The sequence below is a fragment of the Pristis pectinata genome, chromosome 4 (assembly GCF_009764475.1).
Source record: "Pristis pectinata isolate sPriPec2 chromosome 4, sPriPec2.1.pri, whole genome shotgun sequence".
NCBI lineage: Eukaryota > Metazoa > Chordata > Chondrichthyes > Rhinopristiformes > Pristidae > Pristis > Pristis pectinata.
The window spans coordinates 90298198-90318647 of NC_067408.1; the positions used below are offsets into that span (position 1 = coordinate 90298198).

The 20450-nt window shown below is 38.7% G+C and overlaps 1 protein-coding gene across 1 annotated transcript in view; it reads left to right on the forward strand.

Moving 5' to 3' along the window:
* Window positions 1–20450, forward strand: part of LOC127569529 (solute carrier family 22 member 15-like) — a 48433-nt gene that overhangs the window by 18998 nt on the left and 8985 nt on the right. The window contains 6 exon segments of the mRNA XM_052014254.1: window positions 3460–3675; window positions 5571–5711; window positions 6313–6335; window positions 6338–6397; window positions 16291–16411; window positions 18301–18373. Of these exon segments, the coding sequence (XP_051870214.1) occupies window positions 3460–3675; window positions 5571–5711; window positions 6313–6335; window positions 6338–6397; window positions 16291–16411; window positions 18301–18373 (634 nt within the window).

Genomic DNA, 20450 nt, shown 5'->3' on the forward strand with positions numbered 1-20450 from the left:
CATGTTAGCTTTGTTACCTACTTGTTATAAATCAAAGACTTCTGGAGCATGACATGGGTTGCTCCAGAATATTTTCAGTGGGAACCTTTGATCCATCTGATCACAATTCTGTTGGTGCATTTCCAATGTAAATAAATTCATAATGGTTAATAAAATGAAATCCAGTTTCCTTTATGCTTAATTTCTGTACAGTTCAGAAAAGTTTGCTTGGCTTCAGTGTATCTGAATCTGTTAATTGTAAACATGTCCACCATGTTAATAAGGTCTACTCTTATTAGTAGAACTGAGTAATCAATTTTTTATAATTTCATTTCCTTAAGTTCTGGTATCAATCATTTTGCTGACTTCCATAAATCTGAACTCCAGTAACTGAATATGCTTTGAGATATGCAGAACAAAACTAATGTAGTTTTTTCAATATGATCTTACAAGGGTCAGGCATAGTGAAAAGGACATGTATTTGCATATTAATTTTCTTTGATTTTTTTTTTAAAACAAGGATTGGGAACACTGGACTGTCTGCTAAAACCCCCAAGATCCTTTGCAATCTGTACAATTCCCCGGTATGATTACTTTAAACAAATGTGTGAAATGTCAGACATTATTTGCATACCACACCAAACTGAGTAAAGCCATTTTGGGCATAATTCCATCTCTCTGATTCTTTTTGTAAAGTGAAAACTACCTTGGAGCCCCTGAACTTGTGGCACTTGACTGGTAATTGGTTGCCAACCATGAGAAAGAGATAGAAGCAGGTCTGGTCAGCCAATCAATAAGATCATGGCTGACCTTTTTACTCAGTGCCACTTTCCTGCACTAGCCTTTAGTTCCTTGATTCCCTTGTACTTAGAGCTAAATGCCTCTGTCTGCATTACTATTTATTGTTATCTGTCAACCAAAAATTTGCCAGTTTATTTTAATCTATGGCCAAGAACAGGTAGCGTCTGATTCCTTCCTTGAATCCATATGGATAATACTCATTTGTCCTTTATTTACTAATAGAAATCCAGCATCCTTGTGAGGCTTGATCTCACACTGCTAAAGCCATGTGGATCACCTTGGATTAACTCTAGCTGGTTAAAGCACTCCTTTTTGTATTGCCCATGTAATACTTTGAAATTTGTTCCCAACAGTGAAATTAAAGTGTATAAATCTCTACTAATTATTGACTTAATCCTTACCTTTTTTTATGCAGTCACACTTTTACTTTTGATTCCATCTTTTTGGGGATTTGACCCGTGTACAAAAGACTTTGTCATTGCAATCATTTCAGAGGTCTTGGGTGAGCCAAAGATCTTGCCTGCCTTGAGCTAGACTGAGACTTCTCAGTTTTCATTCAGCTTTAAACTGTACTTTAAATTTTATAATTCATCCTCCACTGGTTATTTCTACAGGCATTTGAAAAATAATATTTAAGTACTTTAACAAATATTGTCAGAAGGTAAATTGCTTGTCTCTTTCAGTTGCCCCACTTTACACTTCTGTTTAGCTGCAACTGCCATGCAGAAGTCTACTTTGTTTTCCTTGTAATTCCTTATGTTTTGGCATTCCATCATTTTTGTTGATATCCCTGACCTGTTATTTTCCTAAATATTTGTTTGTGAAGTGTATAAATGACATTGAAAATGTAGATGGATAGGTGGATTAGTAAGTTTGTGGATGACTCTAAGATAGGTGGAATTGTGCACAATATTGAGGGCCGTCAAAGGATACAACAGAATATAGATACCAACATTTAGCACCACAGAAAGCATCCTATCCTGATGCATCACAGCTTGGTTATGGTAACTGTGCTGCCCAAGACCGCAAGAAATTGCAGGGAGTTGTGAACACAGCTCAGTCCATCCTGAAACCCAGCCTCCCCTCCATTAACTGTGTCTTTACTTTCCACTGCTTTGGGAAAGCAGCCAACATAATCAAGGACCTCTCCCACACTGGTCATTCTCTTTTTTTTTTTCTCCCCCCTTCCATCGGGCAAAAGATACAAAGGCTTGAAAACATGCACCACCAGGCTCAATCCCGCTGTTACAAGACTCTTGGACGGTCCTCTCGTACAACAAATAAGAACTCTTGATCTCTCAATCTGCATTGGTGTGGCCATGCACCTTATCTGTCTACCTGCACTGCACTTTCTTCTGTAATGGTAACTGTAACACTATTCTGCATTCTGTTATTTGCTTTTCTTGTATTTATGTTTGGATTGATCTGTATGGATGGCATGCAAAACAAAAGCTTTTTGCTGTATCTTGGTACATGTGACAATAATAAACCAATTACCACTCACCAACATATAGTGCTAAGGGTTAGATTTGGATGAATTGAATGGTCAGCTGCAATTAAATAATTTTATTTGTTTGCAGCCCAGTATTCTTCCATTCTATTATAATTATATTCCACTTTTAGGTTGTCCAGTTTCCTTGCTGATCCATCCCAAGTTCCATCTTTTAGTTGTATTTCAAACATTATCAGCTAAATATATTTTCCAACTGCAGCATCATCTTGCTTTAAATTTGTGCCTCTTAAATTCCAGTGTTCAGGTTTTCCTTTGTGATAAGCACCCACAACCTCGCCCCATGACCAGTAATACTCTAAACTAAAACTTTTTTTTGGCCATTTTCTGATGGTTGTACTTCTAAGCAAAAAAGGAATCTTATTTATTATAATCAGTCACTGCGGGGGGGAGGGGGGGGGGGAAGAAAAGCAAAGCAACTGCCATTCCTTGAAGACTTAAATATTTCAAGTGTCCTGTTTGCATTGAACTTTTTAATTTTTCCTACAAAAGACACTTTTTTTTTACAGATTTAATACCAGGAAATAGAGCTTGAGAGTTACTGAATCAACCTTAATGCAGTCAGAAAGATTTGGGTTCAACTCCTAAGTGTGCTATGTATAACAATAAGGAAGTACTGTCAGATTTCTATAGAACAAAATTTTATTTGCAGGATTGGCACTGAGCATGAAGAAATATCTGATTAAAATCTAAAAGTTGTAATGTAATTCTGATAAATGTGGGGAGAAAAGTGATTTAGCTGTTACCAATTGCATTTTTGTGGAGTAGTTGATTCTTTATTGTAAACTAGATTGTTGTAAAAATTCATTTGTTTCAACAGAACCTTTTTTGGGAAAGTGTTGTAATAATACCTCTATACCCACAACAACTTGATAAAACTTAACTGTTTTCTGAAAAACCAGTCAGGCTGTTCAGTAATATTCCTCCCTGGGAATATCTACTGTATATCCTAGCAGCTCACTGCTATCAAGAGTTATTAAGGTTGGGCAGTAAATCTGACAATGGCAACAATGCCCATATGAATGTATGAAACAACTTGTGTGACCTTTTTATTTTGATGTCTGTCATTTTATTTGTATCTTTCTCATGTTTGGTATCTTACCTCGTTAACTGTGTTTTCCAGCAGTTATTTGGGTCATTTTTAACAAAGATTTTGTGTTTGACTGCAGATGTTTTCCAGAATCTCCACGTTGGCTGTATGCTCAGGGAAGATGGAGCGAAGCAGAGCATATCCTTGAAAACTTTGCTAAAAAGAATGGCCACCAGAAGTGTGTTGTGAGCCTAAAGCCACCAACTACCCAAAATGGTGGTGAAACAGCTAGTGTTTTTGATCTTTTCCGACATCGAGTTCTGTTCAGGCGAACCCTTATATTAATGTTTGTGTGGTATGTCTTAAAATCTATTTTAGTATATTGCATTACTCTTTAAAATAGTACAAATATGCTTCTAAAAAAGTAAAACCATTTAATTGACGTGTCTCAGGATTTAGGTCACTATATATCCCCACCTTTTTACCTGGTACTTTTCAGCAACATAGAAAGATGACTGGAGTTTAACTACCTTTGAGAAGATATTGCAAGATTAAAATCTCATCTTTTTTCCTTGCCTTGAGATTCAAACCAATTCTCTTGAATTTTTCAGCTGAGATGATATGAAATTGAAAAAATGAACTGAAAGATTAAATTGTTCCCTAACTTTAATCGGTGGTTTATATTGGGACCATGAATTGGGTTGAAGGATGCCTACTGTATGTTTTTCCCTGAAATTTGTCAGAAAATTAACTTTGAGACTTTGTTTTACATTCTCATTATTTTCATTGCAGCGGTGAATGTATTATACAGAAGTGCACAGAAGGAATTAATTTGCATTTGTATAACTTGTTGCATGACCTCAGAATTGCAAAATCTTTTATAGCCAATGAAAGATGCCATTTAACACAATTTTTTAAAATTTCATTGTCACAATACCCCATGATATGATGATAATCCACTTTTTTAGAAAACACTGTACCCTTTGAATTAATATGAAGGGAAGTAGGTAGAGATGTGCACGGTTTTTTATTTTCACCAATACAATTGTACTGCTTTGGTTTATATATGTTTATAATGGTGCTCTATTAGGCCTGCAGGCCTTTTTTTTGGTTTTTATTGGTTATTGAAGCAAGCACCACCATGAAAAGAATGCTAGTCTGATCTATGCCAGATCTTTAAGCAAATGAACCAAAATGTCCTGCTTCCTCGTAAGTCCCCGTGGCCCTGTACTTCTCATTTCTTTTCATTTTGTATCTAATTCACTTTTGGAAGTTAAACTAGAACTTTCTTGCTCTACTATTTTGGGCAATGCAATGCATTTCAAATCTGAACAAATTTCCCTACTTGTGTTTTTCTAACAACTATTTTATAATGGTTCCCTTTAGCTGACAATTCTGCCAATGGAACAGTTTTTCCCTTTGATTTTGAACACTCATTAAATATCCCAGCACTTTCTCTGCTGTTATTATTAGAATATTAAATATTATTAATATTAAATTATTAATATTAGAAACCTGGATGCAATAAATGTATTCTTTAATGCTTTATATAATGTCAATACCCTTTTGAAATGCTTGATGCCTTTTTAATTTGCTTACTGAATAGTTTATTTGCCTTAACAAATGGTCTTTGGTGTGGTTCATTGTTCTTATTGTATTTGGATCTTGAATAGTGTAATGTTGTACATGTGGTTACTATCACTGGCATTACCATGATTTTATTTGGCCTTTGGCAAATAGTACTGAATCTTTGCCTTCAGTGTGAGTTGCATTCATAAATCCAGCTGTTTTGGCTAATTCAAGCTTCTGTTTGTTGACTCTTGTTATGGGGAGAAATCAGGATTACCCTCCAAGATGGAAAGTGGGCAAATTGCATTATTAAGAATCTAGCTGCCATATGTAGCGGGGGCTATACAGGTTCCATATTTCAGATGTCTACAACTGCTGCTAAGCAGTTTGGAGTAGTCATCCTAGGACTCTTTCATTCTCTCTCTCCAGAATCTATTCAATGTAACTGAGATTATAAATTTTAGACTTTTAGGAATATAGAAATGGGTCTTTGTGACAGTTTTCGAAGCAATATTATATGTTAATCTTATCAGTCCTTAACTGGCATTAGATTGTTAACATTAGAATATTTGCTACACTACCTAACGACGTTCAAATTTATAAGTCATTGTGTTTATTAAAGATGACTTGATAAATGTAATTTTAAGCAAAATAAATCTTGATCTCCTCTTCCCCATTTAGGTTAATATGCAGTCTTGTGTACTATGGTCTGACTCTAAGTGCAAGTGATCTGGGTGGCAATCTATATTTAAACGTAGCACTCTCTGGATTGGCGGAGTTGCCTTCATATCCTATCTGTCTCTTTCTGTTGAGTCGTACTTGGTAAGCTGATTTTTAAATCTTGTGTTCCAAACATTTTTTCACTTTTTTTTCACATTTTTTCACGAGTTTGCCTTGCTTTCAGATGTTTTCCTGTTTTAAATTAGCATTAGCTGAGGTATTTTGCCTGTTTTTAATGTAGTTATTAAATGCTTTTTTTTGCATCTGTGTAAATTTGATCATTTGTTATTTATCACTGTTAATCATATATAATGTGGTGTTATAAAATTGTGCATCTTTAAAAGTGAGTGAGCCTGATGTCATTTTATAAACTCCATCAAATCATCTGGTGGCATTTGCAGTAATGATATGATCTGATTTCATGTGGCACAGTTGTATTGAACAACAATTCTTGTAAATTGAAAATGAGAACAAGAAGGATTCACATTTTTCTGGATTTTTTTTTTGGGAGACTTCAACCGTTCCGTTGGAGTAACGTTAACTTGTCATCCAGTATTGGGAGACCTGAAGAGATTTCTGCATATCATCAGCAAAGAGCCATCAGTTAGAAGATTTGGAGAATTTATACTGATATCTAAAACATTAATGTGGAACTGGACAAAGGTATTTGAACTGTTCTTTTTGTCACTTCTTATTCCATTAGGTCAGGTCGCAGACGAACACTAGCAGGATCCTGGTTGTGGGAGGTACAGCTTGTCTTATCGTCACTTTGCTTCCAGAGAATAAAGGCAAGATAACTATTATTCAAAACAAATTGCATATTTATCATTGATTGAAGGTCATGGTAATCAAATCTCCTTTTTATTTTTTACTCTTACATCAGTGCAGTGTGATATATATACTAGAAAATTAATCATTATTTATGTTAATATGGCTCTGTTTCAGTAAGTCATCAAAGCTGGTACACTAATGGTTACTGTCTCAAGCTCATGGTTCATTCCTTGTGCTGCCTGCTGAAAATTGGCAGAGTAGTCTGGAAATTCAAAGAACCATATTTGGTAGAATTATGTGTCTTGGTCAAAAGCATAAGAGGGTATGGGGTTATTGGTTGGCAATTCTGATCTGACATTGTGAAATAGCATTATCATTACTGGAATCAGTCACTGGCTTGAGGGTTGATATTGATCTACTTGATCTGTACTTTAGTGACATTTGTAGACTAGTGTGGGATTCTGGTACAAGTAGGCTTTGCAACAGTCGGTCAGTTAGCTATATGGAGATGCAATTTAATAATTTTAAGGATAACACTTGGCACGTTATTGGAATTTCACCAAATAAATGCATATATACAAATGTACCTGTAGACATTCCTCTAAGATCTTTTGTTAACCCAATGTGGTTAATTATTTATTCGTTAATTTGATAAATTGTGGGCTTAGTATTGCCCTTGATGCTCTAGACTTTATACTTGTGTTTAATAAAAGTATATATCACATCAGACAGTTCACTTAAATGAAAATTTTGAATCAATTCTGGTTCATTCTGGACTGGGCAATGAAGGACCTTAAGAACTAGGGACATGTAGATCAGGCAGATAGGGATTGAAGGCTGCAGATGAGCTTGAATTTTGTGATGCTTAATTGAGCCTGAAGCTAGCAAAATTATGAATGAGAATTTAAGTACTCAAATAGGCTGATTTATAGAGGCAGATATGGGTTCAGTGAACCGACAAGGGAAAACGCTACCTTTAGATATTATCCTGTGCAATGAGACAGGTAAAATTAATGATCTTGTAGTTGGGGATCCTCTTGGAAAGAGTGACCATAGTATGACTGAATTTTCCATAGAAATGGAGGGTGCAATAGATCGATCTAAAACCAGTATATTATGCCTAAACAAGGGAGACTACAACAGGATGAGGGAGGAGTTGGTTAGTGTAGACTGGAAACTCAGGCTATATGATGGGACAGTTGAGGAACATTGGAAGACTTTCAAAGAGATTTTTCATGGTGCTCAACAAAAGTATATTCCAGTTTAAAAGCAAGGACAGTAAGAGTGGGGAGAGCCAGCCTCGGATAACTAAGGAAATGAAGGCATCAAGCTAAAAGTGCATGCATACAAAGTTGCCAAAAGTAGTGGGAAACTGAAAGATTGGGAAAACTTTTAAAAAGCAACAAAAAAAACACTAAACAAGCAATAAAAAAAGGAAGATTATATTTTGCTTGCTTACTTTTATAATCTAAAAACAGATAATAAAATTATAAAAACTTTTTACATAAAGCAGAAAAGGGTGGTTAAAGTGAACGTAGGTCCCTTGGAAGATGAGAAGAGGTAATTAATATTGGGTAATGTGGAAATGGCCGAGGCCTTGAATGACTATTTTGTGCCGGTCTTCAGAGTGGGGACATCTTTAACATGCCGGAGAGTGATGTCATGGATGCGATGGGAGGTGAGGACCTTGATACAATTGCTGTCACTAAAGAGGTAGTGATGAGCAAACTAGTGGGCCTAAAGGTAGACAAGTCCCCTGGTCCTGACGGGATGCATCCCAGAGTACTAAAAGAAATGGTGGAAGTTAGAGTAGAGGTGTTTGTGATAATTTACCAAAATTCTCTGGACTCTGGGCAGGTCCCAGCAGATTGGAAGACAGCAAATGTCACGCCACTGGTTTTTTTTTAAAAAAAAGGATGTAGGCAAAAGGCAGGTAACTATAGGCCAGTTAGCTTAACGTCTGTAGTTGGGAAAATGCTTGAAGCTGTCATTAAGGAAGAGGTAGCAAGACATCTGGATAGAAGTGGTTCCATCAGGCAGACACAGCATGGATTCAGGAAGGGCAGGTCCTGTTTGACAAACTTACTGGAGTTCTTTGAGGATATAATGAGCGCAGTGGATAGAGGGGAACAGGTGGATCTTGTATACTTGGATTTCCAGAAGGCATTGGACAAGGTGCAGCGTAAAAGACTTATCCATAAGATAAGGGTGCATGGAGATGGGGGTAATGTATTAGCATGGATAGAGGATTGGTTAACCAATAGAAGGCAGAGTTGGGATAAATGGGTGTTTCTCTTCACAATCAGTGGTGAGCAGTGTGCCGCAGGGGTCGGTGCTGGGCCCGCAACTGTTCATGATGTACATTAATGATTTGGAAGAAGGGATCCAGTGTAGCATATCTAAGTTTACTGATGACACAAAATTGAGTGGAAAAGCAAATTCCGCATAGGATGCGGAGAGTCTGCAAAGAGATATAAATAGGTTAAGTGAGTGGGCAAGGGTCTGGCAGATGGAGTACAGTGTTGGTAAATGTGAGGCCTTCCACTTTGGAAGTAAGAAATAGAAGATTAGATTATTTAAATGGTGAAAGATTGCAGCGTGCTGTTACGCAGAGGGACTTGGGAGTGCTTCTGCATGAATCGCAAAAGGTTGGTTTGTAGGTGCAACAGATCGTCAAGAAGACAAATAGAATGTTGGCTTTCATTGCTAGTGGGATTGAATTTAAGAGCAGGGAGGTTATGCTGCAACTGTACAGGGTGCTGGTGAGGCCGCACCTGGAGTACTGCGGGCAGTTCTGGCCTCCTTACTTGAGGAAAGATGTACTGGCTTTGGAGGGGGTGCAGAGGAGGTTCACCAGGTTGATTCCGGAGGTGAAGGGGTTAGCCTATGAGGAGAGAGTGAGTCGCCTGGGACTATACTCGCTGGAATTCAGAAGAATGAAAGGGGATCTGATAGAAACATAAAATTATGAAAGGGATAGATAAGGGAGAGGCAGGAAGATTGTTTCCACTGGTAGGTGAGACTAGAACTAGGGGACACAACCTCAAGATTGGGGGGAATAGATTTAGGATGGAGATGAGGAGAAACTGCTTCTCCCAGAGAGTAGTGAATCTGTGTTGTTCTCTGCCCAGGGAAGCAGTAAAAGCTACCTCATTAAATATATTTAAGACAGTTAGTTAGATTTTTGCATAGTAGGGGAATTAAAGGTTATTGGGGGAAAAGCTAGGTAGATGGATCTGAGTCCATGACCAGATCAGCCATGATCCTATAGAAAGGCAGAGCAGGCTTGCCAGGCCAGATGGCCTACTCCTGCTCCTGCTATTTATGTTCTGAAGTAGAAGTGGGTCCACTGATAGAGATGCTCTTGGTTTGAAATCTCGGGGTACCAAAGTTGGAAGTGGGTGGTTTACAAATGAAGATGATAGAAGCTTCACCCTGAAATTGTGGCTGGGAAGAGACATCAGAGTGAGAGGAAAGCTGGTTCCACATCTACAAACAATGTGAACAAGGGACAGGTTGTAGCTGAGGAAGAAGAGAAGCTATTAGTAGAAGTGCATTGGCTATGATGTGATAGGAGTCCTGATTGGAAAGGTAATCCTGAGATTTAAGAGTCAGTGTTATATAGCAGGGAAACAGGCCCTTTGGCCAAATTTGGCAATGGCAAACAACTTAGCAGAACTAGTCCCATTTGCCAGAGTCTGGCCTATATCCCTCTAAACCTTTTCCTATCTAAGCACCTGTCCAAATGTCTTTTAAACATTGTAATTGTACCCGCCTCTATCACTTCCTCTGGTAACCCATTCCATATATACACCACCCTCTGTGGAAAATCTTGCCCCTTTTTAAATACTTCCCCCTCCCTCCTTAAACCTAGATCCTCTCGTTTTAGATTTCCCTACCATGGGGGAAAAAGACCATTACCGTTCACCTTGTCTATGCCCCTCTTGATTTTATAAACTTCCATCATATAATCCCTCAGCCTCCTATGCTCCAGGGAAAACAGTTTCAGCCTATCCACTCTCCTTGTAAGTCAAGTTCTCCAGTCCCAGCAACATTCTTGTGGATCTTTAGCTTGCCCTCTAGCTTAATCACATCTTTCCTGTAGCATGGTGACCAGAACTACACACATTACTCCAAGTGTGGTCCCGCTGACATTTTGTACAGCTGATGCAGGTCATCCCAATTCCTGTACTTGTGCCCTGACCAATAAAGACAAGTATGCCTTACACAGCCTTCACCACCTTGTCTACATGTGTTGCCACGTTCGGGGAACTGTACTTGTATCCTCTGCTCAACAATATTCCTCAGCACTGCCATTCACTGTATGTTCTAGCCTGGTTTAATTTCAACCCATGCCTCTAGCTGACCACAGGTAACACCACCTGAGAAGAGCAAAGTCCAGAGGAGTACTTGATTATCTCAGCCTCTGGTTGAAATAGCTGGTAGTTTAACTGACAGATTTCTCTCTGGATGGAATTGAGCAAATCTGAGAACAAAGAGCAGAAAAGGCAGTAGTAAATTTAATAGCTTCTAGGCATTATTATTTTAAGTGTAAATTTTAACTTCTGTTCTTATGGATGTGGGTGGCTGGGAAACTGCAAACACTTTTGTCACCTAATGATGGATATCTGAAACTGGTCTCAAAGTAAGAGCATGAAGTAAACCTGTTGATGGAACGTGGATAAAACTGCCGATGCTGGAGTATGAGGGGTGGGGGCAGGGGAGGAAAAACAAATGCTGGAAGAACTCATCCAGTCAAGCAGGAATCAGTGAAAAGAGAAACCAGTTAATGTTTCTTGTCAAAGGCCCTTCTGAAGAAGGGTCTGTTATTACACTGTGTTTCCATGCTAACCGATATGTCTCACAACCTGATATTGGGGGGGGGGGGGGGAGGGGAGGGGGAGAAAAGAGGAAACTTAATTGATTTTTTTCCACAGATCAAATGGATGTTTGTCTGTGGTGAATTGAATTGAAATGTGCACTTTTTGGACCCCGTTTCAGATACACTTAGGTTTGGCTCAGTTGGGTGAAGAATCACATACTTTGCCTTCCCTCTTATAACATCCAGGTCAGCTGCCTTACCACTTTTCTGTGCATTACTCCTGCCCACCTAGTTTCAAAAGCTTTATCTCTACTGCTGCATATGGTTCCCTTCTCCTCATTGCCTTGCTATCCCTCCCCTATCTGTATCTACTTGCTTTGCTGTTTTGCAGCAAATTGAGCAACTGAGAAATATAATAGAATTGTAAATTATTCTGGATTGGATTTAAAATAGTGTCAGTATCCAAATCAGTATCAGATTTATTATCACTGACTTGGATGACGTGAAATTTGTTGTTTGAGGCGGCAGTATAGTGCAAAGACATTAAAATTACTATAAATGACAAAAATAAATAGTGCAAAAAAAAATAATGAGGTAGTGTTCATGGACCATTCAGAAATCTGGTGGTGGAGGGGAAGAGGCTGTTTCTGATTCACTGAGTGTGAGTCTTCAGGCTCCTGTACCACCTCTGATTTGTAGTAATGAGAAGAGGGCATGTCCCGCATGATGAGGGTCTTTAGTGATGGATGCTGCTGCCTTGAGGCACCATCTTTTGAAGATATCCTCAATGATGGGAGTGTTGTGCCTGTGATGGAGCTGACTAAGTCTACAACACTCTGCAGCCTCTTTTGATCCAGCGCAGTGGAGCCTCCATACCAGGCTGTGATGCAATCAGCCAGAATGCTCGCCACTGTACATCTACAGAAATTTGCAAGACTCTCTCTGGTGACATACCAAATCTCTTCAAATTCATAACAAAGTAGAGCCACTGGCATGCCTTCTTTGTGATTGCATCAATGTGTTGGACCCAAAATAGATGTTCATGCCCAGGGACTTGAATCTGCTCACCCTTTCCACCACTGGCTCTTTGAAGACTGGTGTGTGTTCTCCCAACTTCCCCATCCAGAAGACTACAATTTGTTCCTTGGTCTTGCTGTCATTTGAGTGTGAAGTTGCTGTTGTGACACCTCTCAACCAGCCAATCTATCTCACTCCTGTACACCCCCTCATCGTCATCTGAGGTTCTACCAACAACAGTGGTGTCATCGGCAAATTTGTAGATGGCGTTTGAACTGTGCTTAGCCACACAGTTATGAATGTAGAGGGAGTAGAGCAATGGGCTAAGCACGCATCCTTGCAGTTCGCCTGTGTTGAATGTCAGCAAGGAGGAAATGATATTACCGATCCACACTGACTGTGGTCTCCTGATAAGGAAGTCAAGGATCCAGTTGCAGAGGGAGGTTCAGGCCCAGGTTTTGAAGCTTGGTGATTAGTACTGAGGGGATGATGGTGTTGAACGTAGAGCTGTATTCTATAAACAGCAGCCTGACATATTCAGATATGAAGATGAATCCCTGAATGTGGTCCAGTCCACCAATTCAAAACAGTCTTGTTAATGCTGCTCTGCCTCCCTTGACCATACTTTTGCAGTCCTCACCACTGGTGCTGTGGTCCTCGGTCTCTGCCTATATGCCAGGAGTAGAAGTACAGCCAGGTGATCAGAATTGCCAAAGTGTGGGTGCAGGATGGCACAGTAAGCATTCTTTATGGTGGCGTGACAGTGATCGAGTATGTGGGCTCCTCTGGTTCTGCAGGTGACATGTTGATGGTAGTTTGTCAGAGACCTCAAGCTGGCCTGGTTGAAATCCCCCATGATAATCGGGAAGGCATCGAGGTGTTGATCACGGTGCTGAGTTCCTCCAGTGCCAGCCTGACATTTGCCAGGGATGGAATGTACACCGCTACCAGGATGACTATAGAGAACTCCCTCGGCAGGTAGAACAGGCAACACTTGACCACCAGGTGTTCCAGGTCGGGGGAGCAGGACTGAGATAGAACCACTGTCTGTGCACCATGATGAATTAATCATGAAGCAGATGTTGCCACCTCAGCCTTTACCTGATGCTACCTTCTGATCCATGCGGTGGATGGTGAAGCCCTTGGGCTGGAGCACTGTATTGGGAGTGCTGGGGTGAGCTATGTTTCTGTGAAGCAGAGTATGCAACAGTCCCTGATGTCCCTCTGGTACTGCAGTCTTGCTCTGAGGTGTTCAAGAAAGAATAATTTGGTGTTCCAGAAAGAATAAATTTCAGACTGCTTTGGGTGGTTCTTCCTCATATTACTTTGCTCCTTGCTTTGCTGCCACCATATTAAAAGCCATGCAACTATTCTCTTCAAAGTAATAGGGGTTTAAATCAAGTACCATGAGTGCTAAACTCTGCTTCACCGCCTCCAATAGAGGCTCGCTTGATACAAAGCTGCACAAAGATTCAGAAGTTTGGAGGGTGGGGTGTGAAAGGAAGCTGAGTTGAAAACATTGAGTTTGAAAGAGAAAACACTTTTTTAAACACAATAAAGGACAAAATTGAAGTCTTTGCTTAATGGTATCCATCTAAATGCAACGACTATAGTGAATGAGGCAGATAAGTTGAGGGGTACTGGTAAACAAATGGAAGTTTTAACACTGCTATTACAAAAAATGTGGCTTAAGGAGTGGCAAGACTGGAAACAATGTTCCTGGATATTTTGAATAAGAGAAGGAATTTACAAAACAAAGGGTGGTGGACCAATATTGGTTACATAAAGAATCGCAGAAGGATTGTTGACCTGCAGTATATGGGTTGAACTAAAGAATTGTCCAAGCACTCAAGCATTTGTCATAACTTTGTTTTTTCTATTTGCCTTGGGCTGTAATAGTGGGAATTTTCAATTACTCTAATGTAAACTGGGATTCAGTCAGTGTTTTTTTTTTAAACAAAGGTATAAATGACACAGAATTCCTAAACTATACTCAGGGGAACTTTTATCCAGTATTTCGCAAGACAAAATAAATGAAGGTGGTGGAGGGCAGGTGGGAAGCATTTTTTTTGGTGGTGATCATGATTCAGTTAGGTTCAGCATAGACACAGAAAAGGACACAGATATTAAATAGTTTGCTAATTGGAACACAGCCAAAAAGGAGGTGGAAAATAAATAAATAACCAGGGCTGGATAAAATGCATACCAGGCTGTTAAAAGGAACAAAGGAGGAAATTGCCAATGTTCAGACTTTTTTTTTTCAAGCCTCTTTGGCTATAGGACTGGTGCCAGATGGTTGGAGAACTGCTACTGATGTGGTGTATAAAAAGAGAGGAAGGGATAAACAAAGTAATTACAGAACTGTTAAAATGGTGGACAAGTTAATGAAATCCATTATAAGGAACAGTATAAACCTTGGGCAGAGATTAATTATGGATAGTCCACATAAATCCCTTAAGAGAAGGGCACATCTCACCAACAACTGAATTTTTTTGAGGGATGCATTGAGGTCTGTGTTTGTTTCCTACAAGAATTTCAGCAAGGCTTTTGACAAGATCCAATGTGGCAGGTTGGTCAAGCGGTAAAAGCATTTTGGATCCAAAATTGGTTACTCACACTTCCTTCCTAAAACAATCCTCATTCTAGGAATGTAATCTACTCCATTTTACCACCAAGACACATATATCCTTCCTTGAGAAACAATACTAAAAATGTAAGCACTACTCCAGATGTTCTACTGGCCTTTCAATGAGTTGTAGCAAGACTTGCCTACTTTTGTACTCTATCCCTCTCACAATAAAGGCCAAGATTTATGCTTCATTCTATTACACACTTGTTGCATTGGACTGTATTTTTCACAAAGATGAGTTGATGCTCTTCTGTGATGAGTTAACTAGCAATGCACTATTGGATCAAATTGTGATAATGTCCAGTTGCTGCATCAGTACCAAACCTCCAGCATTGTGCATTATCTTGTACCCCTGGTATTTCTGCTATTATGCACTGAAATGTAGGAGCCCAAGGTGAGCTGGAGGTTAGATGCTGGCACACCTAATACTCCACTCCATCAGTGAACTTGACATTAAGCTCAAAGTCAGAGCAGTATGGTAATGTGTTAGCAAGAGAAGTTGGCATCTGGTTCCTGAGCTTTATACCAGAATGGACTGTGTGTAAATGGCAGCCCAGTTGATCTAAATGCAGCAATTAAGGTAAGTTCTTGAGTTAATTTCCCTTGATGTTTTTCAAGTATTAGTATTCCAATGTGTGTTTAATTTTAAAAGTTTGTCTTTTGAACACCAGAGATATCTGAAACCTCAAAAGCCCTCTGGAAGTTGGTTATGCAGAGGTAGTGCCTCAGTGTCACGTTGACCAAGGCCTCTCCACCCAACTCTAGGATCAAGATGCTGCAGACAACAAAACTCTAGATTTTTACTGGGTATGGGGTAAAGCATGAAGGTAGATTCTGGACACCATACTGATTGAGCACAGTTTGGACCGATGGTGTATGTGATTCAACACCACCATACTTTTCCCTCCTAAAACTGAGAACATCTTTATGAAACTCATCTAATATGGAATCTTTATGCTTTTTGTTGTATATTCCAAATGGCAACTATTCATTCAGAGGAGAGTGACATTCAAATTTTTATGATTCTGAGTTTGTAAACTGAAGGAACATTTGTGCTAATATTACAGCTGTGGTGTAACAATGATGTTCATTTGACATTTTTGGCACCCAAGCATTTGATGTTCTGCGTTGTCCCCCATTTCAGAATTCTTCATGCCTTGTTAAGATGATGACATCTTGGTTAAGTGACTTGTACTTTGACATGTTTTTTAAATTTTGTTGTATATTCAACTTCTTGAAACTACTGACTTTTTTGGAGTGCATTTTCATGGGTGTGGCTAGCTTTGAGATTCCTTTTCAGATTACTCTTTTTGTACCTCTAATTTCAGGCCTCTAAATATTTGATTTTTGTTAAATTATTTGCAATAAGATTTCTATTTTTCCCCCAGGAATTTTATGCAAATCCTTCATATATCCCTTCTGAGTTATACTTTCTTTTTCAGGCATTGGGTTTTTATCATTTGTCAGCAACCAATCTCCCTCTATTCTGGGTAAACTATCAATAAGTGCTGCATTTAATGTGGCCTACATCTATTCTTCTGAGCTCTTTCCCACCTCAGTCAGGTAAGATTTGTGGTAGGTGAAACCTTGAGAGTGACTACAAGTGTCCATTTCTGATATTCCATTTGCAATCCATTTGTGTAATGATTTTCAATACATTTGTTTCAATTTGTTCTTTTGATGTGAATGATGCCGGCATGATTAATTTCCCTTGAGTGTCTAATCAGTTTGTTGAGTGGAACTGGAGTCATGGAGACTAGACTAGATAGTTATCACTGATTTATTTCCTTGAAGATTGCTAAATAGAAAGCTTGTGAAGTAGCAAGAAGGCTACAAAAGGATATACACACAAAATACTGGAGGAACTCGGTAGATCAGGCAGCATCTATGGAGAAAATAAACAGTCTTATTTTCTCCATAGGTACTGCCTGACTTGCTGAGTTCCTCCACCATTTTGTGTGTGTTTCTCCAGATTCCAGCACCTGCAGAAACTCTTGTGTCCACAGAGGGATATTGATAGGTTAAGTCAGTCGGCAAAGATCTGGCGAATAGAATATGATGTCGGGGGGAAATGAGTGAAATTGTTCATTTTGGCAAAAAAAACAACAAAAGAAGCATAAAGCTGATAGATTGCAGAACTCAGGTGCAGAGGGATCTGGATGTCTTGATGGATGATTTGCAAAGGGCTAAAGTGTAGGTATAGCAAGTAATTAGAAAAACTATTGCCCAAAGAATTTAAAACAAGCATAATTTCCCTGCTTTTGTATTAAAATGCTATTAGTGAGGCCACATCAGGGGTATTGTGTACAGTTTGGATTTGATTTAAGGAAGTACATTAATGTGTTGGAAGCAGTCCAGAGAAGGTTTACCAAACTAATGCCTAAAATGGGCAGGATGTCTTGAAAAGGTTTTATGTAGGCATAGTGTTATCTGCTGTAGTTTTGGAGAGTGAGAATGGACAATTGAAATACGATCATGAGGGGAGTTGACAGGGTGGATGTTTCCTCATGGAAAAGTCTAGTATTAGGGGGTCACTTTTTTTTTTAAGAAGCGAGGTAAAATTGGTTTTACTCTAATGGAAATAAGTCTTTGGAATTCTGGTTCCACAGTTTGAGGGAGAATCTCTCTGAATATTTTTAAGGCAGACGTGGACAGATATTTTGTATGTGAGGGAATGTTGGATTACTGCCAGTAGACAGGAACGTGGAGCTATGCTGACAGATCAGATGAGCCATGATCTTATTAAATGGTGGAGCATGTTTCAGGGACAGAGTGCCCTACTCCTAATTATGTTTTTAAGAACATTCATAATCTGAAGTTGCTTTTATAATCAAATTTTCAAGATTAGTGAGCTAATGCCAGAAAATAATTACCTAATTTTGTTAAATTATTTTTTGGTTCTGTGATATGTTTTGGGGCTTTATGATGTGTTATGTAAATGCATTTATGATATTGCCATGCAGGCTACAAGCAGTTTTTGTATTTGCCTTGTGTATCTTCATCTTCAATGGCCCTTAGTTGTGTGGTTACAATAGAAACACATTTATATTTAGTTTTGTGTTGAGTGATTCTACTGAGAATCCTTTTGAACTCAAAACTTCAAAGTTTGAATTTAAATCTTTTGGAACTGGTACATATTTTTATGTACTGACAGTCAAAGGAACCAAATTTTTGTCACTTCTGTTACATTTGAGTTAATTGTTTCTATACCTTACCATTAACCTGGACCTTAGAATGTCTGTCTAAATTCCCATTTGTTGTCAACAATTTTCTGTAAAAGTAGAATCAGGGCAAACTTGAATTGCAAAATACTTTGAGGCACTTGTTTATTGATGGTACATCAGCATCTTTAAGGTTGTCAATGGAATGTGATTCTACATTGAGTCATACTTGCATCAATTTCATGAATTTGTATTTCAGAATTTCAACTAATTTTAGCTCCTTTCCTATAGGAATGTTGGAATGGGGATCTGTTCCATGTCTTCCAGAATTGGTGGAATTGTTGCCCCCTTCGTTCCATCACTGGTTAGTTTGCAGTACTTTTTTTTCCCCTCAAACTCATTTATCTTTAAAGTTATAAATGCAAGCAGTTGAATTTCCTGAGTGTTTTTTTTTGTATTGTTTACCACTTTGGGCAGCACAGTAATGAGTAGTATGTTTTCTAGTGTGGGAATACTAATGTAGTGCATGCTTGGGAAGGGTACCACATGAGGTTCCACCAAGCAATCCTCTGGTTTACTTCTGTTGGAGGAACAAAACAAATCTTCCCATCTGACCCCATTTCTACAACAAACTACATTTGCGTCATGTTCATAATTACAGTATTGTTAGAATTGACTTCAGAAACCCAAAATCTTTTTTTGAAGTTGGTTGTGCATGTTTATTGTCATACACTTCACATTGTTATCTTAGAAACGGGTAATATTGCCCTTTTTGAATCTCTCCTACATGAAGATATTTTATCAGTTTCCAAAACTTTACAGACAACTATCCAATGTCAACGTTCCAAACTCAGCAAATCTTTTGAGCATGATGGTGAGATGGTGGTTAATTCACTGGAAGAGTATCTATGCAGTCCAAACACTTGATCCAGAACCATGAGTTCAAATTCCTGCAATAGCAGTTGGAGAATTTGAATTCTGAAACCTATAAGTGGTTCCAGCATTAGAGAGGGTCTTTAAATACTAATCTTGCCAGCAATATCTAGGTCTTGTAACTGAATAGTTGAAACACCAGAAGTCAAAATATACTAATTAGAAAGCTTTACGCAAAGCTTTCTAAAGTGGGGGTGATAAAGAATTGACATTTTATTTTAAAGAATGTTTGGTTACTTTTGACCCACATATATTGATTGGTCTAGTTTGGAAATGGAACGATAATAGAGATTATAAATGCAAAATTATTAGAGTTAATGAATTACCTTTCTCAATTTGGATAAAGCTATGGTAAAACATAAGAGTAACTTGGGTTAGACTCTTGCTTTGATTTGGTCTGTTAGTTTAAGTTTGCCAGTGTGGGTTTGTTCAAATCATCTTCAGCTATTTCATAAACGACCTTCCTTCCATCTTAAGGTTGGAAATGGAAATGTTTGCTGATGATCACGCAATGTTCCATTTAATTCATAACTCCTCAGAAAATGATTTATGCCCATGCCTTCATACAGCAAAGCCTAGATAAGATTCAGTCATGGACTAACAAGTGGCAAGTAACATTTGTGCTACAAAAGTGCCAGGTAATGATCATCATCTCCAACGTTCCTTCCTTCCATCACTGATGCACAGTGGCTATAGCAATTCCAATCTACGGATTGCACTGCAGTTATTCACCCAGGCTACTCCAATAGCACCTCAAATCTGCAATTTCCACCACCAAGAAGGACAAGGCATCTTGTGCATAGGAACACCCCCCCCCCCCCACCCCCATTCTCAAGGTCAACCAGGGATGAACAATATTTGCTGTCCTTGCCAGAGATGTCCAGATCCTGAAAAATAATTAACTTAAAGTGCCAACATTTTGCCCACATCACTGCTAGTTGAATCTGCATGTTTACTTTCGCTGACTGGTGTCCAAGGATACCCAAGTCCCTTTGTACATCAACGCTTTCCAATCTGGCACCACTTAAAAGAGCTGCTTTTCTGTTCTTCGTAGTGAAGTGCATAACTTCATATTTATCCATGTTATTAGTGGATCTGCCATGTTTTTGCCCACTTGCTCAATCTATCTAAGTTGCTGTGAAGCCTCTTGGTGTCCTCCCCACAATTCAGTTTATTATGGATGCTAGGAAGAAATCTGCCACAAACTCTTCAGGTACTTTGAACAAGAATATTTGTCAATCTGCTGGGTACTTCGGTAAAATACCAACTTGTCAGACTAATACTACAAAATTGTTTATTTGCTACCAGTGGTGCAAGAAATCATCTCCTATCTCTGTGCTCCAAGTTACAGGTCTTTTATTTTACATAATACAGTACTTTAGTCAGCATTGTGCCACCTCTGGGAGTAGTGCTGTAATAATGCAACAGGGAACCAAGATTGAATAATTTCCATTTTGATGGTTAGTTGTAGATTGTTATTGCCTAATTGAGTGCAATATGATTTGCCC